Source organism: Salmo salar, chromosome ssa03, assembly GCF_905237065.1.
Source record: "Salmo salar chromosome ssa03, Ssal_v3.1, whole genome shotgun sequence".
NCBI lineage: Eukaryota > Metazoa > Chordata > Actinopteri > Salmoniformes > Salmonidae > Salmo > Salmo salar.
This window is the reverse complement of record NC_059444.1, coordinates 5,179,131-5,204,470: the sequence shown is the minus strand read 5'-3', so window position 1 is coordinate 5,204,470 and position 25,340 is coordinate 5,179,131. Positions and strand designations below refer to the sequence as shown.

Sequence of the window (25,340 nt, the reverse complement as noted above, 5' to 3'; positions counted from 1 at the left end):
CACACATATTGCAAACACACACACACTAACACACACACAGAGACACACACTAACACACACACATTGCAAACACACACACACACACACACTAACACACACACTAACAGACACACACACACACACACACCGCATACACACACTGCATAAACACGCACACACACTGCATACACACACTGCATACACACACACACTGCATGCACACACACACACACACTAACACACACACTCTAACACACACATATTGCAAACACACACACACTAACACACACACAGAGACACACACTAACACACACACATTGCAAACACACACACACACACACACACACACACACACACACACACACACACACACACACACACTGCATACACACACTGCATAAACACGCACACACACTGCATACACACACTGCATACACACACACACTGCATGCACACACACACACTGCATACACACACACACACACACACACACACACACACACACACACTGCATACACGCACACTGCATAAACACACACACTGCATACACACACATACACTGCATACATACACACTGCATAAACATACACACACACACATTGCATACACATACACACGCTAACACACACGCACACACACTAACACACACACTCTAACACACACATATTGCAAACACACACACACTAACACACACACAGAGACACACACTAACACACACACATTGCAAACACACACACACACACACACACACACTAACACACACACTAACAGACACACACACACACACACACACACACACACTGCAAACACACACGTTCAACGCTGCATTCATGGACGTAAGGACTGAAGTCTCAGTAGTCTGTTCCCAGATCTGTTTGTGCTGTGTTGCCATGACCATAGGAATTATCAAGACAACATAAAATCAGATCTGGGTCCAGGCTATCCTCTCAATATCTAGAAATGGAGAAAAACCTGTAGTCAATGGAAATAGTTGTTAGGAGTTTAATTAAAATCTCTATCTCCCTCCCCCTCCCCCTATATCTTTCTCTCACTCTCTCCCCCTCCCTCCCCCTCCCCCTACCTCTTTCTTTCTCTATCTCCCTCTCCCTCCCCCTCCCCCTACCTCTTTCTCTCTCTATCTTCCTCCTTCTTCCTCCCTCCCTCTTCCTCCCTCCCTCTCTCCCTCTTCCTCTCTACCTCCCTCCCTCCCTCTCCTTCCCTCCCTCCCTCCCTCCCTCCCTCCCTCATGTAGAGTTATAAACAGCCGTCAGCATTCATCGTTACCCAGCATCCTCTGCCCAACACAGTGAAGGATTTCTGGAGGCTGGTGTTGGACTACCACTGTACCTCCATAGTGATGCTCAATGATGTCGACCCAGCACAGGTGCAAACACACACACACACACACACACACACACACACACACACACACACACACACACACACACACACACACACACACACACACACACACACACACACACACACACACACACACACACACACACACACAAATGCATTTGCCCACATGTACACATGCACACAATTCTATGGGAGTTAGTATATAATCTGAAAATGGACTGTGAAATAGACAGCATCTGAAGTAGTTTTTTTTTCTCCCATGAATAGAACCTTGTATGTAAGAGTCCAGCTAAGAGAAAAATAAAAGAATAGCTTTGTGTGTCTACACAAGGACTCATAATGTCCGACACACACACACACACACACACACACACACACACACACACACACACACACACACACACACACACACACACACACACACACACACACACACACACACACACATACACAAGGACAGAGACATTCATTCTCTTGTTAAATAGAGAATGATATCAGGCACCAGAGATAGATGTGGAGTGAGGTAGGACATGACAAGAGAAGGAGCATAGTGTAGCTCTACAGTGGAGGGCTGTAGATAGGATAGACAGATACAGCGCCTTGCAAAAGTATTCATCCCTCTTGGTGTTTTTTCCTATTTTGTTGCATTATAACCTGTCATTTTAAATAGATTTTTATTTGGATTTCATTTAATGGACCATACACAAAATAGTCCAAATTGGTGAAGTGTATTCACCCCCTAAATAAGATCTGGTGCAACCAATTACCTTCAGAAGTCACAGAATTAGTTAAATTAAATCCACCTGTGTGCAATCTAAGTGTCACATGATCTCAGTATACAGTATATATACATGTTCTGAAAGGTCCCAGTGTCTGCAACACCACTAAGCAAGGGGCTCCACCAAGCAAGCAGCACTATGAAGACCAAAGAGCTCTCCAAATAGGTCAGGAACAAAGTTGTGGAGAAGTACAGATCAGGGTTGGATTATAAAAAAAATATCAGAAGCTTTGAACATCCCACAGAGCACCATTAAATTCATTATTAAAAAATTGAAAGAATATGGCACCACAACAAACCTGCCAAGAGAGGGCCGCCCACCAAATCTCACGGATCAGGCAAAGATTAGAGATGGGTCATTAATCAGAGAGGCAACAAAGAGACCAAAGATGACCCTGAAGGAGCTGCAAAGCTCCACAGCGGAGATTGAAGTATCTGTCCATAGGACCACTTTAAACCGTGCACTCCACAGAGCTAGGCTTTACGGAAGAGTGGCCAGAAAAAGTCATTGCTTAAAGAAACACCATCCCCACAGTGAAGCATGGTGGTGGCGGCATCCTGCTGTGGGGCTGTTTTTCATCAGCAGGGACTGGAAAACTGGTCAGAATTGAAGGAATGATGGATGGCGCTAAATACAGGGAAATTCTGGAGGGAAACCTGTTTCAGTCTTCCAGAGATTTGAGACTGGGACGGAGGTTCACCTTCCAGCAGGACAATGACCCTAAGCATACTGCTAAAGAAACACTCGAGTGGTTTAAGGGAAACATTTAAATGTCTTGAAATGGCCCAGGCCTCAATCCAATTGAGAATCTGTGGTATGACTTAAAGATTGCTGTACACTAGTGGAACCCATCCAACTTGAAGGAGCTGAGCAGTTTTGCCTTGAAGAATGGGCAAAAATCCCAGTGGCTAGATGTGCCAAGCTTATAGAGGCATACCCCAAGAGACTTGCAGCTGTAATTGCTGCGAAAGGTGGCTCTACAAAGTATTGACTTTGGGGGGGTGAATAGTTATGCACGCTCAAGTTTTCTGTTTTCTGTGTTATTTCTTGTTTGTTTCTCAATAAAATATTTTGCAACTTCAAAGTGGTAGGCATGTTGTGTAAATCAAATGATACAAATCCCCCAAAAATCTTTTTTAATTCCAGGTTGTAAGGCAACAAAATAGGAAAAATGCCAAAGGGGGTGAATACTTTCGCAAGCCACTGTAGATAGAAAGATAGGACAAGGTTATAGATGGATCTCTGTACATCCACAACATCAGTCAGAAAGATAGGGTTATCGATAGGACAGGGTTATAGATGGGACAGGGTTATAGATGGGACAGGGTTATAGATGGGACAGGGTTATAGATGGGACAGGGTTATAGATGGGACAGGGTTATAGATGGGACAGGGAGGTAGATGGGACAGGGTAATAGATGGGACAGGGTTATCGATAGGACAGGGTTATAGATGGGACAGGGTTATAGATGGGACAGGGTTATAGATGGGACAGGGTTATAGATGGGACAGGGAGGTATATGGGACAGGGTTATAGATGGGACAGGGTTATAGATGGGACAGGGGTCTAGATGGGACAGGGGTGTAGATGGGACAGGGTTATAGATGGGACAGGGTTATAGATGGGACAGGGTTATAGATGGGACAGGGTAATAGATGGGACAGGGTTATAGATGGGACAAGACAGGGTAATAGATGGGACAGGGTTGTAGATGGGACAGGGTAATAGATGGGACAGGGTTATAGATGGGACAGGGTTATAGATGGGACAGGGTTATAGATGGGACAGGGTTATAGATGGGACAGGGTTATAGATAGGACAGGGTTATAGATGGGACAGGGTTATAGATGGGACAGGGTTAGAGATGGGACAGGGAGGTAGATGGGACAGGGTTATAGATGGGACAGGGTAATAGATGGGACAGGGTTATAGATGAGACAGGGTAATAGATGGGACAGGGTTATAGATGGGACAGGGTTATAGATGGGACAGGGTTATAGATGGGACAAGACAGGGTAATAGATGGGACAGGGTTATAGATGGGACAAGGTTATAGATGGGACAGGGTTATAGATGGGACAGGGTTATAGATGGGACAAGACAGGGTAATAGATGGGACAGGGTTATAGATGGGCAGGGTTATAGATGGGACAGGGTTATAGATGGGACAGGGTTATAGATGGGACAGGGTTATAGATGGGACAGGGGTATAGATGGGACAGGGTTATAGATGGGACAGGGTTATAGATGGGACAGGACAGGGTTATAGATAGGACAGGGTAATAGATGGGACAGGGTTATAGATGGGACAGGGTTATAGATGGGACAGGGTTATAGATGGGACAGGGAGATAGATAGGACAGGGTTATAGATGGGACAGGGTTATAGATGGGACAGGACAGGGTTATAGATGGGACAGGGTTGTAGATGGGACAGGGTTATAGATGGGACAGGGTTATAGATGGGACAGGGTTATAGATGGGACAGGGTTATAGATGGGACAGGGGGTTAGATAGGACAGGGTTATAGATGGGACAGGACAGGGTTATAGATAGGACAGGGTTATAGATGGGACAGGGAGATAGATAGGACAGGGTTATATATGGGACAGGGTTATAGATGGGACAGGGTTATAGATGGGACAGGGTTATAGATAGGACAGGGTTATAGATGGGACAGGGTTATAGATGGGACAGGGTTATAGATGGGACAGGGTTATAGATGGGACAGGGTTATAGATGGGACAGGGTTATAGATGGGACAGGGTTATAGATGGGACAGGGTTATAGATGGGACAGGGTTATAGATGGGACAGGGTTATAGATGGGACAGGGTTATAGATGGGACAGGGTTATAGATGGGACAGGGTTATAGATGGGACAGGGTTATAGATGGGACAGGGTTATAGATGGGACAGGGTTATAGATGGGACAGGGTTATAGATGGGACAGGGTTATAGATGGGACAGGGTTATAGATGGGACAGGGTTATAGATGGGACAGGGTTATATATGGGACAGGGTTATAGATGGGACAGGGTTATAGATGGGACAGGGTTATAGATGGGACAGGGTTATAGATGGGACAGGGTTATAGATGGGACAGGGTTATAGATGGGACAGGGTTATAGATGGGACAGGGGTCTAGATGGGACAGGGGTGTAGATGGGACAGGGTTATAGATGGGACAGGGAGGTATATGGGACAGGGTTATAGATGGGACAGGGTTATATATGGGACAGGGTTATAGATGGGACAGGACATGGTTATAGATGGGACAGGGTTGTAGATGGGACAGGGTAATAGATGGGACAGGGTTATAGATGGGACAGGGTTATAGATGGGACAGGGTTATAGATGGGACAGGGTTATAGATGGGACAGGGTAATAGATGGGACAGGGTTATAGATGGGACAGGGTTATAGATGTCAGTCGGGCGATCGATCTTTGGATGCTCTCTCTGGGAGCTCCAGGCCCCAGGCCCTGTCATCACACCCAAGGATCAAAAGCCTCTGACTGGGCTGCTCTCGCTGCTCTCTCCCCGCAATCCCTGTGTGACTGACTGACTAGCTGACTGGCTGACACACAGACTGGCTGGCAGGGCCTTTCATTCAATATTCTCACTGTAGCTCAGGTGGAGCGTTGGGGGGGGGGTGAGAAAGTGAGGGCTGAGGGAGGAAGGGGGGGAGAGAAAGTGAGGGCTGAGGGAGGAAGGGGGGGGAGAGAAAGTGAGGGCTGAGGGAGGAAGGGGGGAGAGAAAGGGGGAAGAGCTAGAGGGCAGGGGGGGGGAGAGAAAGTGAGGGCTGAGGGAGGAAGGGAGTTAGAGATTAGAGAGTTACTTTTTCTCCATCAGCATCTTTGTTTTTCGGCGGTTGAATTTGTCAAATTCTGATTGGCTCTCAGAGGAGGCAGAGATAGGAGGTTTCTGATTGGCTCTCAGAGGAGGCAGAGATAGGAGGTTTTCTTCCACCTGTATTTCTGAAATCTCTTTGTGTGCGTGTGTGTGTGTGTGTGTGTGTGTGTGTGTGTGTGTGTGTGTGTGTGTGTGTGTGTGTGTGTGTGTGTGTGTGTGTGTGTGTGCGCGTATGTGTGTATGCCTGCATTATGCATTGCGTGTGTGTGTGTGTGTGTGTGTGTGTGTGTGTGTGTGCGCGCGTATGTGTGTATGCCTGCATTATGCATTGCGTGTGTGTGTGTGTGTGTGTGTGTGTGTGTGTGTGTGTGTGTGTGTGTGTGTGTGTGTGTGTGTGCGCATATGTGTGTATGCCTGCATTATGTATTGCGTGTGTGTGTGTGTGTGTGTGTGTGTGTGTGTGTGTGTGTGTGTGTGTGTGTGTGTGTGTGTGTGTGTGTGTGTGTGTGTGTGTGTGTGTGTGTGTGTGTGTGTGTGTGTGTGTGTGTGTGCATCACTGCATTTCACTTCGTAAACTGTTCTGCTGTGTGTGCATGTTGTCTAAGTAATATCCCATACAGTATACAGGTGCATGTTGTATTGTTTCTACCTCGTCAGTCTGTCCAGAGGGAGGTAAATGAACATTAGGTATTTCCTGCTCCTACTGAATGAGCCCCGTCTCATGGGTTCACTACTCTAACAGTTGAAAACTAAACTGTCAAAGCAAAGAATTGATCATCCACATTCTGTATCACATTCAGATCGCTTCCATTCTCTTCCTGAACATCTTTTGATCATGTATTCTCTTACAACAAAAAAAAGAGAAACTCTGGTTTTCCTGGAGGTTTGAATAGAAAGAAAGATGGATTTTTTTTGTTGTTGAGAAGACTCATAGCTGGGACATGAAAGGGTGACAGGAGAGAATAAAATATAGAATGAAAATACAGAAGGGAAGTATGAAAGATATTAGCAGACCAAGGTTTTTGTTTTATATAACACTGCACAAAGCATCAATCAATAAAACATTTTTTTTTTTAAATGCAACTACCTTGGATTGCTTTAGTTGGGCTTTATCGGTTCAATTCTATATGGTTTGGAACGATGGTCTCAGCATTGTCTGCAGTAAGCTTCAGTTGAACTACCGTTTCACGTGAGCGAGAGCTTTCTTCTGAACCTGACCGGAACTATTTATTTTTTTATTTTTATTTTTTATTTTTTCAAAATGTCACAGAGAAGACGACAGCCTCTCTTGTGCTGTTGCCTAGCAACCTCACGTTGCTCCGAGATCTGGGAAATCCTGCTCATTTGTGAGAGTTATTACTCACAGTCATTATGTTGATTTGTTGATTTGTTGATATTTTTCTCTCCCTGTCCTTTGTGTGTGTGTGTGTGTGTGTGTGTGTGTGTGTGTGTGTGTGTGTGTGTGTGTGTGTGTGTGTGTGTGTGTGTGTGTGTGTGTGTGTGTGTGTGTGTGTGTGTGTGTGTGTGTGTGTGTTAGCTATGTCCTCAGTACTGGCCTGAGAACGGGGTGCATCGCCAGGGGCCAATCCAGGTGGAGTTTGTATCAGCTGACCTGGAGGAAGACATCATCAGTAGAATATTCAGGATTTACAACGCAGCACGAGTACGCACACACACACACACACACACACACACACACACACACACACACACACACACACACACACACACACACACACACACACACACACACACACACACACACCATGGGACAATTAACTACTAACTACCTTACCTGACACTTACCTGACCCTAACTACCTTACAGTACCTGACACACCTGACCCTAACTATCTTAACTGACACTAACTAACTTACGGTAGCTGTATCACCTGACCCTAACTATCTTACCTTTCCCTAACTACGTTTAACTATCTTACCTGACACACCTGACCCTAACTACCTTACCTGACAAACCTGACCCTAACTACCTTACCTGACCCTAACTACCTTACCTGACACACCTGACCCTAACTACCTTACCTGACAAACCTGACCCTAACTACCTTACCTGACCCTAACTACCTTACCTGACACACCTGACCCTAACTACCTTACCTGACACACCTGACCCTAACTACCTTACCTGACACACCTGACCCTAACTACCTTACCTGACACACCTGACCCTAACTACCTTACCTGACCCTAACTACCTTACCTGTCACACCTGATCCTAACTACCTTACCTGACTCTAACTACCTTACCTGACCCTAACTACCTTACCTGACCATAACTACCTTACCTGACACACCTGACCCTAACTACCTTACCTGACCCTAACAACCTTACCTGACACACCTGACCCTAACTACCTTACCTGACCCTAACTACCTTACCTGACCCTAACCACCTTACCTGACACACCTGACCCTAACTACCTTACCTGACAAACCTGACCCTAACTACCTTACCTGACCCTAACTACCTTACCTGACCCACCTGACCCTAACTACCTTACCTGACCCTAACTACCTTACCTGACACACCTGACCCTAACTACCTTACCTGACACACCTGACCCTAACTACCTTACGACACCGTGACCCTAACTACCTTACCTGACCCTAACTACCTTACCTGACACACCTGACCCTAACTACCTTACCTGACCCACCTGACCCTAACTACCTTACCTGACCCTAACTACCTTACCTGACACACCTGACCCTAACTACCTTACCTGACCCTAACTACCTTACCTGACCCTAACCACCTTACCTGACACACCTGACCCTAACTACCTTACCTGACAAACCTGACCCTAACAACCTTACCTGACCCAAACTACCTTACCTGACCCACCTGACCCTAACTACCGTACCTGTCTCTAACTACCTTACCTGACACACCTGACCCTAACTACCTTACCTGACACACCTGACCCTAACTACCTTACCTGACACACCTGACCCTAACTACCTTACCTGACCCTAACTACCTTACCTGTCACACCTGACCCTAACTACATTACCTGACCCTAACTACCTTACCTGACCCTAACTACCTTACCTGACCCTAACTACCTTACCTGACACACCTGACCCTAACTACCTTACCTGACAAACCTGACCCTAACTACCTTACCTGACCCTAACTACCTTACCTGACACACCTGACCCTAACTACCTTACCTGACAAACCTGACCCTAACTACCTTACCTGACCCTAACTACCTTACCTGACCCTAACTACCTTACCTGACACACCTGACCCTAACTACCTTACCTGACACACCTGACCCTAACTACCTTACCTGACACACCTGACCCTAACTATCTTACCTGACCCTAACTACCTTACCTGACACACCTGACCCTAACTACCTTACCTGACACACCTGACCCTAACTACCTTACCTGACCCTAACTACCTTACCTGACACACCTGACCCTAACTACCTTACCTGACCCTAACTACCTTACCTGACCCTAACCACCTTACCTGACACACCTGACCCTAACTACCTTACCTGACAAACCTGACCCTAACTACCTTACCTGACCCTAACTACCTTACCTGACACACCTGACCCTAACTACCTTACCTGACCCTAACTACCTTACCTGACACACCTGACCCTAACTACCTTACCTGACACACCTGACCCTAACTACCTTACCTGACACACCTGATCCTAACTACCTTACCTGACACACCTGACCCTAACTACCTTACCTGACCCTAACTACCTTACCTGACACACCTGACCCTAACTACCTTACCTGACCCTAACTACCTTACCTGACACACCTGACCCTAACTACCTTACCTGACCCTAACTACCTTACCTGACCCTAACCACCTTACCTGACACACCTGACCCTAACTACCTTACCTGACAAACCTGACCCTAACTACCTTACCTGACCCTAACTACCTTACCTGACCCACCTGACCCTAACTACCTTACCTGACTCTAACTACCTTACCTGACACACCTGATCCTAACTACCTTACCTGACACACCTGACCCTAACTACCTTACCTGACACACCTGACCCTAACTACCTTACCTGACACACCTGATCCTAACTACCTTACCTGACACACCTGACCCTAACTACCTTACCTGACCCTAACTACCTTACCTGACACACCTGACCCTAACTACCTTACCTGACCCTAACCACCTTACCTGACACACCTGACCCTAACTACCTTACCTGACAAACCTGACCCTAACTACCTTACCTGACCCTAACTACCTTACCTGACCCACCTGACCCTAACTACCTTACCTGTCTCTAACTACCTTACCTGACACACCTGACCCTAACTACCTTACCTGACACACCTGATCCTAACTACCTTACCTGACACACCTGACCCTAACTACCTTACCTGACACACCTGACCCTAACTACCTTACCTGACACACCTGATCCTAACTACCTTACCTGACCCACCTGACCCTAACTACCTTACCTGACCCTAACTACCTTACCTGACGCACCTGACCCTAACTACCTTACCTGACCCTAACCACCTTACCTGACACACCTGACCCTAACTACCTTACCTGACACACCTGACCCTAACTACCTTACCTGACACACCTGACCCTAACTACCTTACCTGACACACCTGACCCTAACTACCTTACCTGACACACCTGATCCTAACTACCTTACCTGACACACCTGACCCTAACTACCTTACCTGACACACCTGACCCTAACTACCTTACCTGACCCTAACTACCTTACCTGACCCTAACCACCTTACCTGACACACCTGACCCTAACTACCTTACCTGACACACCTGACCCTAACTACCTTACCTGACACACCTGACCCTAACTACCTTACCTGACACACCTGATCCTAACTACCTTACCTGACACTAACTACCTTACCTGACACACCTGACCCTAACTACCTTACCCGACACACCTGATCCTAACTACCTTACCTGACCCTAACTACCTTACCTGACACACCTGACCCTAACTACCTTACCTGACACACCTGACCCTAACTACCTTACCTGACCCTAACTACCTTACCTGACACACCTGACCCTAACTACCTTACCTGACCCTAACTACCTTACCTGACACACCTGACCCTAACTACCTTACCTGACACACCTGATCCCAACTACCTTACCTGACCCCAACTACCTTACCTGACCCTAACTATCTTATCTGACACACCTCACCCTAACTACCTGACCTGACACACCTGACTCTAACTTCCTTACCTGACCCTAACTACCTTACCTGACCCTAACTACCTTACATGACCATAACTACCTTACCTGACACACCTTACCCTAACTACCTTACCTGACACACCTGACCCTAACTACCTTACCTGACACACCTGACCCTAACTACCTTACCTGACCCTAACTACCTTACCTGACACACCTGACCCTAACTACCTTACCTGACACACCTGATCCTAACTACCTTACCTGTCACACCTGACCCTAACTACCTTACCTGTCACACCTGACCCTAACTACCTTACCTGTCACACGTGAACCTAACTACCTTACCTGATCCTAACTACCGTTCCTGACCCTAACTACCTTACATGACACACCTGACCCTAACTACCTGAACTGACCATTACTACCTTACCTGACACACCTGACTCTAACTACCTTACCTGATCCTAACTACCTTACCTGACCCTAACCACCTTACCTGACACACCTGACCCTAACTACCTTACCTGACACACCTGATCCTAACTACCTTACCTGACACACCTGACCCTAACTACCACACCTGACCCTAACTACCGTACCTGACCCTACCTACCTTACCTGACACACCTGACCCTAACTACCTTACCTGACCCTATCTACCTTACCTGACACACCTGACCCTAACTACCTTACCTGACACACCTGACCCTAACTACCTTACCTGACACACCTGACCCTAACTACCTTACCTGACACACCTGACCCTAACTACCTTACCTGACCCACCTGACCCTAACTACCTTACCTGACCCTAACTACCTTACCTGACACACCTGACCCTAACTACCTTACCTGACCCTAACTACCTTACCTGACCCTAACCACCTTACCTGACACACCTGACCCTAACTACCTTACCTGACAAACCTGACCCTAACTACCTTACCTGACCCTAACTACCTTACCTGACACACCTGACCCTAACTACCTTACCTGACCCTAACTACCTTACCTGACACACCTGACCCTAACTACCTTACCTGACACACCTGACCCTAACTACCTTACCTGACACACCTGACCCTAACTACCTTACCTGACACACCTGACCCTAACTACCTTACCTGACACACCTGATCCTAACTACCTTACCTGACACACCTGACCCTAACTATCTTACCTGACCCTAACTACCTTACCTGACACACCTGACCCTAACTACCTTACCTGACCCTAACTACCTTAACTGACCCTAACTACCTTACTTGACACACCTGACCCTAACTACCTTACCTGACACACCTGACCCTAACTACCTTACCTGACACACCTGACCCTAACTACCTTACCTGACACACCTGACCCTAACTACCTTACCTGACACTAACTACCTTACCTGACACACCTGACCCTAACTACCTTACCTGACACACCTGACCCTAACTACCTTACCTGACACTAACTATCTTACCTGACACACCTGACCCTAACTACCTTACCTGACCCTAACGACCTTACCTGACCCTAACTACCTTACCTGACACACCTGATCCTAACTACCTTACCTGACACACCTGACCCTAACTACCTTACCTGACACACCTGATCCTAACTACCTTACCTGACACTAACTACCTTACCTGACACACCTGACCCTAACTACCTTACCTGACACACCTGACCCTAACTACCTTACCTGACCCTAACTATCTTACCTGACACACCTGACCCTAACTACCTTACCTGACCCTAACGACCTTACCTGACCCTAACTACCTTACCTGACACACCTGACCCTAACTACCTTACCTGACACACCTGACCCTAACTACCTTACCTGACACACCTAAACCTAACTACCTTACCTGACACACCTGAACCTAACTACCTTACCTGACACACCTGACCCTAACTACCTTACCTGACCCTAACTATCTTACCTGAACCTAACTACCTTACCTGACACACCTGACCCTAACTACCTTACCTGACCCTAACTACCTACCTGACACACCTGACCCTAACTACCTTACCTGACACACCTGACCCTAACTACCTTACCTGACACCAACTACCTTACCTGACACACCTGACCCCAACTACCTTACCTGACACACCTGACCCTAACTACCTTACCTGACACACCTGACCCTAACTACCTTACCTGACCCTAACTACCTTACCTGACACACCTGACCCTAACTACCTTACCTGACACACCTGACCCTAACTACCTTACCTGACCCTAACTACCTTACCTGACACACCTGACCCTAACTACCTTACCTGACACACCTGACCCTAACTACCTTACCTGACACACCTGACCCTAACTACCTTACCTGACCCTAACTACCTTACCTGACACACCTGACCCTAACTACCTTACCTGACACACCTGACCCTAACTACCTTACCTGACCCTAACTACCTTACCTGACACACCTGACCCTAACTACCTTACCTGACACACCTGACCCTAACTACCTTACCTGAACCTAACTACCTTACCTGACACACCTGACCCTAACTACCTTACCTGACACACCTGACCCTAACTACCTTACCTGACCCTAACTACCTTACCTGACACACCTGACCCTAACTACCTTACCTGACACACCTGACCCTAACTACCTTACCTGACACACCTGACCCTAACTACCTTACCTGACCCTAACTACCTTACCTGACACACCTGAACCTAACTACCTTACCTGACACACCTGACCCTAACCACCTTACCTGACCCTAACTACCTTACCTGACCCTAACTACCTTACCTGACACACCTGACCCTAACCACCTTACCTGAAACTAACTACCTTACCTGACACACCTGACCCTAACTACCTTACCTGACCCTAACTACCTTACCTGACACACCTGACCCTAACTACCTTACCTGACACACCTGACCCTAACTATCTTACCTGACACACCTGACCCTAACTACCTTACCTGACCCTAACAACCTTACCTGACCCTAACTACCTTACCTGACACACCTGACCCTAACTACCTTACCTGACACACCTGACCCTAACTACCTTACCTGACCCTAACTACCTTACCTGAACCTAACTACCTTACCTGACACACCTGACCCTAACAACCTTACCTGACCCTAACTACCTTACCTGACACACCTAAACCTAACTACCTTACCTGACACACCTGAAACTAACTACCTTACCTGACACACCTGACCCTAACTACCTTACCTGACCCTAACTATCTTACCTGAACCTAACTACCTTACCTGACACACCTGACCCTAACAACCTTACCTGACCCTAACGACCTTACCTGACCCTAACTACCTTACCTGACACACCTGACCCTAACTACCTTACCTGACACACCTGACCCTAACTACCTTACCTGACCCTAACTACCTTACCTGACACACCTGACCCTAACTACCTTACCGGACACACCTGATCCTAACTACCTTACCTGACCCTAACTACCTTACCTGACACACCTGACCCTAACTACCTTACCTGACACACCTGACCCTAACTACCTTACCTGACCCTAACTACCTTACCTGACACACCTGACCCTATCTACCTTACCTGACCCTAACTACCTTACCTGACCCTAACTACCTTACCTGACACACCTGACCCTAACTACCTTACCTGACACACCTGATCCCAACTACCTTACCTGACCCCAACTACCTTACCTGACCCTAACTATCTTACCTGACACACCTGACCCCAACTACCTGACCTGGACACACCTGACCCTAACTACCTTACCTGACACACCTGACCCTAACTACCTTACCTGACCCCAACTACCTTACCGGACCAACACCTACAGACCCCAACTACCTTACCTGACACACCTGATCCCAACTACCTTACCTGACACACCTGACCCTAACTACCTTACCTGACCACCTGACCCTAACTACCTTACCTGGACACACCTGACCCTAACTACCTTACCTGGACACACCTGACCATAACTACCTTACCTGACCCTAACTACCTTACCTGACACACCTGACCCTAACTACCTTACCTGACACACCTGACCCTAACTACCTTACCTGACACACCTGACCCTAACTACCTTACCTGACACACCTGACCCTAACTACCTTACCTGACACACCTGAACCTAACTACCTTACCTGACCCAACTACCTTACCTGACCCTAACTACCTTACCTGACACACCTGACCCTAACTACCTTACCTGACCCTAACTACCTTACCTGACACACCTGACCCTAACTACCTTACCTGACCCTAACTACCTTACCTGACCCTAACTACCTTACCTGACACACCTGACCCTAACTACCTTACCTGACACACCTGACCCTAACTACCACACCTGACCCTAACTACCGTACCTGACCCAACCTACCTTACCTGACACACCTGACCCTAACTACCTTACCTGACCCCAACTACCTTACCTGACACACCTGACCCTAACTACCTTACCTGACACACCTGACCCTAACTACCTTACCTGACCCCAACTACCTTACCTGACACACCTGACCCTAACTACCTTACCTGACCCTAACTACCTTACCTGACACACCTGACCCTAACTACCTTACCTGACACCCGAACCTAACTACCTTACCTGACCCAACTACCTTACCTGACACACCTGACCCTAACTACCTTACCGACCCACCAACTACCTGAACCTACACAACCCGACCACCTGACCCTAACTACCTTACCTGGACACACCTGACCCCAACTACCTTACCTGACACACGGACCCCAACTACCTTACCTGACCCTAACTACCTTACCTGACACACCTGACCCTAACTACCTTACCTGACACACCGACCCTAACTACCTTACCTGACCCCTAACTACCTTACCTGACACACCGGACCCTAACTACCTTACCTGACACACCGATCCTAACTACCTTACCTGACCCTAACTACCTTACCTGGACTAACTACCTTACCTGACACACCGACCCTAACTACCTTACCTGACACACCTGACCCAACTACCTTACCTGACACACCTGACCCCAACTACCTTACCTGACCACCTGACCCTAACCACCTTACCTGACCCTAACTACCTTACCTGGACACACCTGACCCTAACTACCTTACCTGACACACCTGACCCTAACTACCTTACCGGACCCAACACACCTGACACACCTGACCCAACTACCTTACCTGACCCAACTACCTTACCTGAAACCCAACTACCTTACCTGGACACACCTGACCCTAACTACCTTACCTGACACACCGACCCTAACTACCTTACCTGACCCTAACTACCTTACCTGACACACCTGACCCTAACTACCTACCTGACCCTAACTACCTTACCTGACACACCTGACCCCAACTACCTTACCTGACCCTAACCACCTTACCTGACACCTAACTACCTTACCTGACACACCTGACCCTAACTACCTTACCTGACACCTGACCCAACCACCTTACCTGACCCCAACTACCTTACCTGACACACCTGACCCTAACTACCTTACCTGGACACACCTGACCCAACTACCTTACCTGACCCCAACCACCTGACCCACCTGACCCTAACTACCTTACCTGACACCCTAACTACCTTACCTGACACACCTGACCCTAACTACCTTACCTGACCCTAACTACCACCGACACACCTGACCCCAACTACCTTACCTGACACACCTGACCCTAACTACCTTACCTGACCCCAACTACCTACCTGACCCTAACTACCTTACCTGACACACCTGACCCTAACTACCTTACCTGACACACCTGACCCCAACTACCTTACCTGACCCCAACTACCTACCTGACCCTAACTACCTTACCTGGACACACCTGACCCTAACTACCTTACCTGAACCCAACACACCTGACCCTAACTACCTTACCTGACACACCTGACCCCAACTACCTTACCTGACACACCTGACCCCAACTACCTTACCTGACCCTAACTACCTTACCGGACACACCTGACCCTAACTACCTTACCTGGACACACCTGACCCCAACTACCTTACCTGACACACCTGACCCCAACTACCTTACCTGACCCTAACTACCTTACCTGACCCCAACTACCTACCTGACCCCAACTACCTTACCTGACACACCTGACCCTAACTACCTTACCTGACACACCTGACCCAACTACCTTACCTGACACACCTGACCCTAACTACCTTACCTGACCCCAACTACCTTACCTGACCCAACACCTTACCGACCCTAACTACCTTACCTGACACACCTGACCCTAACTACCTTACCGGACACACCGACCCTAACTACCTTACCTGGACACCCTAACTACCTTACCTGACACACCTGACCCCTAACTACCTTACCTGACCCTAACCACCACCTGTCCCTAACTACCTTACCTGACACACCTGACCCCAACTACCTTACCTGACCCCAACTACCTTACCTGACCCTAACCACCACCTGACCCAACTACCTTACCTGACACACCTGACCCTAACTACCTTACCTGACCCAACTACACCTGACCCCAACTACCTTTCCCGACACACCTGATCCTAACTACCTTACCTGACTCCAACTACCTTACCTGACCCTAACTACCTTACCTGACACACCTGACCCTAACTACCTTACCTGACCCCAACTACCTTACCTGACACACCTGAACCTAACTACTTTACCTGAACCTAACTACCTTACCTGACACACCTGACCCTAACTACCTTACCTGACCCTAACTACCTTACCTGACTCTAACTACCTTACCTGACACACCTGACCCTAACTACCTTACCTGACCCTAACTACCTTACCTGACCCTAACTACCTTACCTGACACACCTGACCCTAACTACCTTACCTGACACACCTGACCCTAACTACCTTACCTGACACACCTGACCCTAACTACCTTACCTGACCCCAACGACCTTACCTGACCCAACTACCTTACCTGACACACCTGACCCTAACTACCTTACCTGACCCAACTACCTTACCTGACCCTAACTACCTTACCTGACACACCTGACCCTAACTACCTTACCTGACACACCTGACCCTAACTACCTTACCTGACCCAACTACCTTACCTGACCCCAACTACCTTACCTGACACACCTGACCCTAACTACCTTACCTGAACCTAACTACCTACCTGACCCCAACTACCTTACCTGGACACACCTGACCCCAACTACCTTACCTGACACCGACCCAACTACCTTACCTGACCCTAACTACCTTACCTGACACACCTGACCCTAACTACCTTACCTGACACACCTGACCCTAACTACCTTACCTGACACACCTGACCCCAACTACCTTACCTGACCCTAACTACCACCGACCCTAACCACCTTACCTGACCCTAACTACCTTACCTGACACACCTGACCCTAACTACCTTACCTGACACACCTGACCCTAACTACCTTACCTGACACACCCGACCCAACTACCTTACCTGACCCCAACCACCTTACCTGACCCCAACTACCTTACCTGACCCCAACTACCTTACCTGACACACCTGACCCTAACTACCTTACCTGACACACCGACCCCAACTACCTTACCTGACCCCAACTACCTTACCTGACACACCTGACCCTAACTACCTTACCTGACCCTAACTACCTTACCTGACCCTAACTACCTTACCTGACACACCTGACCCTAACTACCTTACCTGACCCTAACTACCTTACCTGACCCTAACTACCATACCTGACACACCTGACCCTAACTACCTTACCTGACCCAACCACTTACCTGACCCTAACTACCTTACCTGACACACCTGACCCCAACTACCTTACCTGACACACCTGACCCTAACTACCTTACCTGACACACCTGACCCCAACTACCTTACCTGACCCCAACCACCTACCTGACACACCTGAACCTAACTACCTTACCTGACCACCCTAACTACCTTACCTGACCCCAACCACCACCTGACCCAAACTACCTTACCTGCGACCCCAACTACCTTACCGACCACACCGACCCTAACACCTACCTGACACACCGGACCCTAACTACCTTACCGGACACACCTGACCAACTACCTTACCTGACACACCGACCCCAACTACCTTACCTGACCCTAACTACCTTACCTGACACACCGACCCCAACTACCTTACCTGACCCAACCACCTGAACCCAACTACCTTACCTGACACAGCCCAACCACTACCTGACCCTAACTACCTTTCCTGACACACCTGACCCTAACTACCTTACCTGACACACCTGACCCTAACTACCTTACCTGACCCCAACTACCTTACCTGACCCTAACTACCTTACCTGACACACGTGACCCTAACTACCTTACCTGACACACCTTGTCCTAACTACCTTACCTGACCCTAACTACCTTACCTGTCACACCTGACCCTAACAACCTTACCTGACCCTAACTACCTTACCTGACACACCTGACCCTAACTACCTTAGCTGACCCCAACTACCTTACCTGACCCTAACTACCTTCCCTGACACACATGACCCTAACTACCTTACCCGACACACCTCCTAACTACCTTACATGACCCTAAATACCTTACCTGACACACCTGACCCTAACTACCTTACCTGACCCAACGACCTACCTGACCCTAACTACCTTACCTGACACACCTGACCCTAACTACCTTACCTGTCACACCTGACCCTAACTACCTTACCTGACCCTAACTACCTTACCTGACCCCAACTATCTTACCTGACCCTAACTACCTTACCTGACACACGTGACCCTAACTACCTTACCTGACACACCTTGCCCTAACTACCTTACCTGACCCTAACTACCTTACCTGACACACCTGACCCTAACTACCTTACCTGACACACCTGACCCCAACTACCTTACCTGACACACCTGACCCTAACTACCTTACCTGACACACCTGACCCTAACTACCTTACCTGGACACACCAGAACCTAACTACCTTACCGGACCGAACGACCTACCTGACCCTAACCACCTTACAGACACACCTGACCCCAACTACCTTACCTGACACACCTGACCCTAACTACCTTACCTGACACACCTGACCCCAACTACCTTACCTGACACACCAACCCAACTACCTTACCGGACCCTAACGACCACCTGACCCTAACTACCTTACCTGACACACCTGACCCCAACTACCTTACCTGACACACCTGACCCCAACTACCTTACCTGGACACACCTGACCCCAACTATCTTACCTGACACACCTGACCCTAACTACCTTACCTGACACACCAAACCCAACTACCTTACCTGGACCCTAACGACCTTACCTGACCCCAACTACCTTACTGACACACCTGACCCCAACTACCTTACCTGACACACCTGACCCCTAACTATCTTACCTGACACACCGACCCCAACTACCTTACCTGACACACCAGACCCAACTACCTTACCTGACCCCAACGACCTTACCTGACACCCAACTATCTTACCTGACACACCTGACCCCTAACTACCTTACCTGACCCCAACTACCTTACCCGACACACCTGAGCCCCAACTACCTTACCTGACCCTAACTACCTTACCTGGACACACCTGACCCCAACTACCTTACCTGGACACACCTGACCCAACAACCTTACCTGCCCCAAACTACCTTACCTGACACACCTGACCCCAACTACCTTACCTGACACACCTGACCCAAACTACCTTACCTGACACACCTGACCCTAACTACACTACCTGACCTACTACCTTGCCGAACACACCTGACCCTAACTACCTTACCTGGACACACCTGACCCCAACTACCTTACCTGACACCGAACCCAACTACCTTACCTGACCCTAACTACCTTACCGACACACCTGACCCCAACTACCTTACCTGACACACCTGACCCAACTACCTTACCCGACACACCTGACCCAAACTACCTTACCTGACACACCGAAACCCAACTACCTTACCTGACCCTAACGACCTTACCTGACACTAACTATCTTACCTGACACACCTGACCCTAACTACCTTACCTGACCCCAACTACCTTACCTGACAAACCGGACCCCAACTACCTTACCTGACCCCAACTACCTACCGGACACACCTGACCCCAACTACCTTACCTGGACACACCTGACCCCAACAACCTTACCTGACCCCAACTACCTTACCGGACACAGCGACCCCAACTACCTTACCTGACACACCTGACCCCAACTACCTTACCTGACACCCCGATCCTAACTACATTACCTGACCCAAACTACCTTCCAACACACCTGACCCCAACTACCTTACCTGACACACCTGACCCAACTACCTTACCTGACACACCTGACCCCAACTACCTTACCTGACCCTAACTACCTTACCTGACACACCTGACCCCAACTACCTTACCTGACCCCAACTACCTTACCGACACACCTGACCCTAACTACCTTACCTGACACACCTGACCCTAACTACCTTACCGGACCCCGACCCCAACCACCTTACCTGACCCAACTACCTTACCTGACACACCTGACCCTAACTACCTTACCTGACCCAACCACCTTACCGGACCCTAACTACCTTACCTGACACACCTGAACCCAACTACCTTACCTGACACACCTGACCCTAACTACCTACCTGACCCGACCCAACTACCTACCTGACCCTAACTACCTTACCTGACACACCTGACCCTAACTACCTTACCTGACCCTAACTACCTTACCTGACCCTAACTACCTTACCTGACACACCTAAGCCTAACTACCTTACCTGACCCTAACTACCTTTCCTGACACACCTGACCCCAACTACCTTACCTGGACACACCTGACCCCAACTACCTTACCCGACCCCAACTACCTTACCTGACACACGTGACCCCAACTACCTTACCTGGACACACCTGACCCAACTACCCACCTGACCCCAACTACCTACCTGCACACCTGACCCTAACAACCTTACCTGACCCTAACTACCTTACCTGACACACCTGACCCCAACTACCTTACCTGACCCTAACCACCTTACCTGACCCTAACTACCTTACCTGACACACCTGACCCTAACTACCTTACCTGTCACACCTGACCCTAACTACCTTACCTGACCCTAACTACCTTACCTGACACACGTGACCCTAACGACCTTACATGACACACCTTTCCCTAACTACCTTACCTGAACCTAACTACCTTACCTGACCCTAATGACCTTAAATGACCCTAACTACCTTACCTGACACACCTGACCCTAACTACCTTACCTGTCACACCTGACCCTAACTACCTTACCTGACCCTAACTACCTTACCTGACCCCAACTACCTTACCTGACCCTAACTACCTTACCTGACACACGTGACCCTAACTACCTTACCTGACACACCTGACCTAACTACCTTACCTGACCCTAACTACCTTACCTGACACACCTCACCCTAACTACCTTACCTGACACACCTGACCCTAACTATCTTACCTGACACACCTGACCCCTAACTACCTTACCTGACACACCAAACCCAACTACCTTACCTGACCGTAATGACCTTACCTGACCCCAACCATCTTACCTGACACACCTGACCCCTAACTACCTTACCTGACACACCTGACCCAACTACCTTACCGGACACACCTGACCCTAACTACCTTACATGACACACCAAACCCCAACTACCTTACCTGACCCAACTACCTTACCGGACACACCTGAGCCCAACTACCTTACCTGACCCTAACTACCTTACCTGGACACACCTGACCCTAACTACCTTACCTGACACACCTGACCCCAACAACCTTACCTGCCCCCTAACTACCTTACCTGGACACAGCTGACCCCAACTACCTTACCTGTCACACCTCGCCCTAACTACCTTACCTGGACACACCGAACCCAACTACATTACCTGACCCCAACTACCTTACCGAACACACCTGACCCTAACTACCTTACCGGACCCAACTACCTTACCTGACCCTAACTACCTTACCTGGACACACCTGACCCTAACTACCTTACCTGACACACCTGACCCAACTATCTTACCTGACACACCTGACCCCAACTACCTTACCTGACACACCAAACCCAACTACCTTACCTGACCCAACTACCTTACCTGACCCTAACTACCTTACCGGACACACCTGACCCCAACTACCTTACCTGACCCCAATACACCTGACCCTAACTACCTTACCTGACACACCGAACCCAACTACCTTACCTGACCGTAACACCTTACCTGACCCCAACTATCTTACCTGGACACACCTGACCCTAACTACCTTACCTGACACACCTGACCCCAACTATCTTACCTGACACACCTGACCCCAACTACCTTACCTGACACACCTGACCCCAACTACCTTACCTGACCCAATGACCTACCTGACACCAACTATCTTACCTGACACACCGACCCCAACTACCTTACCCGACCCCAACTACCTTACCGACACACCTGACCCTAACTACCTTACCTGACACACCTGACCCCAACCACCTTACCTGACCCAACTACCTTACTGACCCAACCACCTACCTGACCCCAACTACCTTACATGTCACACCTGACCCTAACTACGTTACCCGACACACCTGATCCCAACTACCTTACCTGAACCCCAACTACCTTACCTGACCACAAACACCTTACCGGACACACCTGACCCCAACTACCTTACCTGACACACCGACCCAACTACCTTACCTGACCCTAACTACCTTACCTGACACACATGACCCTAACTACCTTACATGACACACCTGGACCCTAACTACCTTACCTGACCCAACCACCTTACCTGGAACCCCAATGACCTTACCTGACACACCTGAAACCCCAACTACCTTACCTGGACACACCTGACCCAACTACCTTACCTGACCCAACGACCTTACCTGACCCGACCCAACTACCTTACCGGACACACCGGACCCCAACTACCTTACCTGACCCACCTGACCCCAACTACCTTACCTGACACACCTGACCCAACTACCTTACCGGCACCGACCCCAACCATCTTACCTGGACACACCTGACCCAACTACCTTACCTGACCCCAACTACCTTACCTGACACACCTGGACCCCAACTACCTTACCTGTCACACCTGTCCCCAACTACCTTACCTGACCAACTACCTACCTGACCCCAACTACCTTACCCACAAACCTGACCCTAACTACCTTACCTGACAAACCGACCCCAACTACCTTACCGGACACACCTGACCCCAACTACCTTACCTGACACAACGGACCCCAACTACCTTACCTGACCCCAACTACTTTACCTGACCCTAACTACCTTACCTGGACACACCTGACCCCAACTACCTTACCTGACCCTAACTACTTACCTGACCCAACTACCTTACCTGGACACACCTGACCCCAACTACCTTACCTGACCCTAACTACACCCGACCCCAACTACCTTACCAGACACACCTGACCCTAACCACCTACCTGACCCCAACCACCTTACCTGACAAACCTGACCCTAACTACCTTACCTGACAAACCTGACCCTAACTACCTTACCTGACACACCTGACCCCAACAACCTTACCTGGACCCAACCACCTACCGGACCCCAACTACCTTACCTGACCCCAACGACCTTACCTGACACACCTGAACCCAACTACCTTACCGGACACACCGGACCCCAACTACCTTACCTGGACCCAACCACCTTCCCTGACCCCAACTACCTTACCGGCACACATGACCCCAACTACCTTACCGGACACACCTGACCCTAACTATCTTACCTGACACACCTGACCCTAACTACCTTACCTGACCCCAACTACCTTACCTGACACACCGGACCCTAACTACCTTACCTGACCCAACAACCGACACACCTGACCCTAACTACCTTACCGGTCACACCTGATCCCAACTACCTTACCTGATCCAACACCACTGACCCTAACTACCTTACCTGACAAACCGACCCTAACCACCTTACCTGGACAAACCTGACCCCAACTATCTTACCTGACACACCTGACCCCAACTACCTTACCTGACACACCTGACCCCAACTACCTTACCTGACAACAACCGACCCCAACTACCTTACCTGACACACCTGACCCCAACTACCTTACCG

At 48.9% G+C, this 25,340-nt stretch overlaps 1 protein-coding gene across 3 annotated transcripts in view; it reads left to right on the top strand.

Moving 5' to 3' along the window:
- The window catches only part of LOC106596771 (receptor-type tyrosine-protein phosphatase mu), a 548,750-nt gene that overhangs the window by 500,055 nt on the left and 23,355 nt on the right, over positions 1-25,340 (top strand). For all 3 annotated transcript variants that reach the window (XM_045714448.1, XM_045714447.1, XM_045714446.1), the window contains 2 exons: positions 1,232-1,363; positions 7,510-7,635. In XM_045714448.1, coding sequence (XP_045570404.1) covers positions 1,232-1,363; positions 7,510-7,635 — 258 coding nt within the window. The remainder of the gene's footprint in view (positions 1-1,231; positions 1,364-7,509; positions 7,636-25,340) is intronic.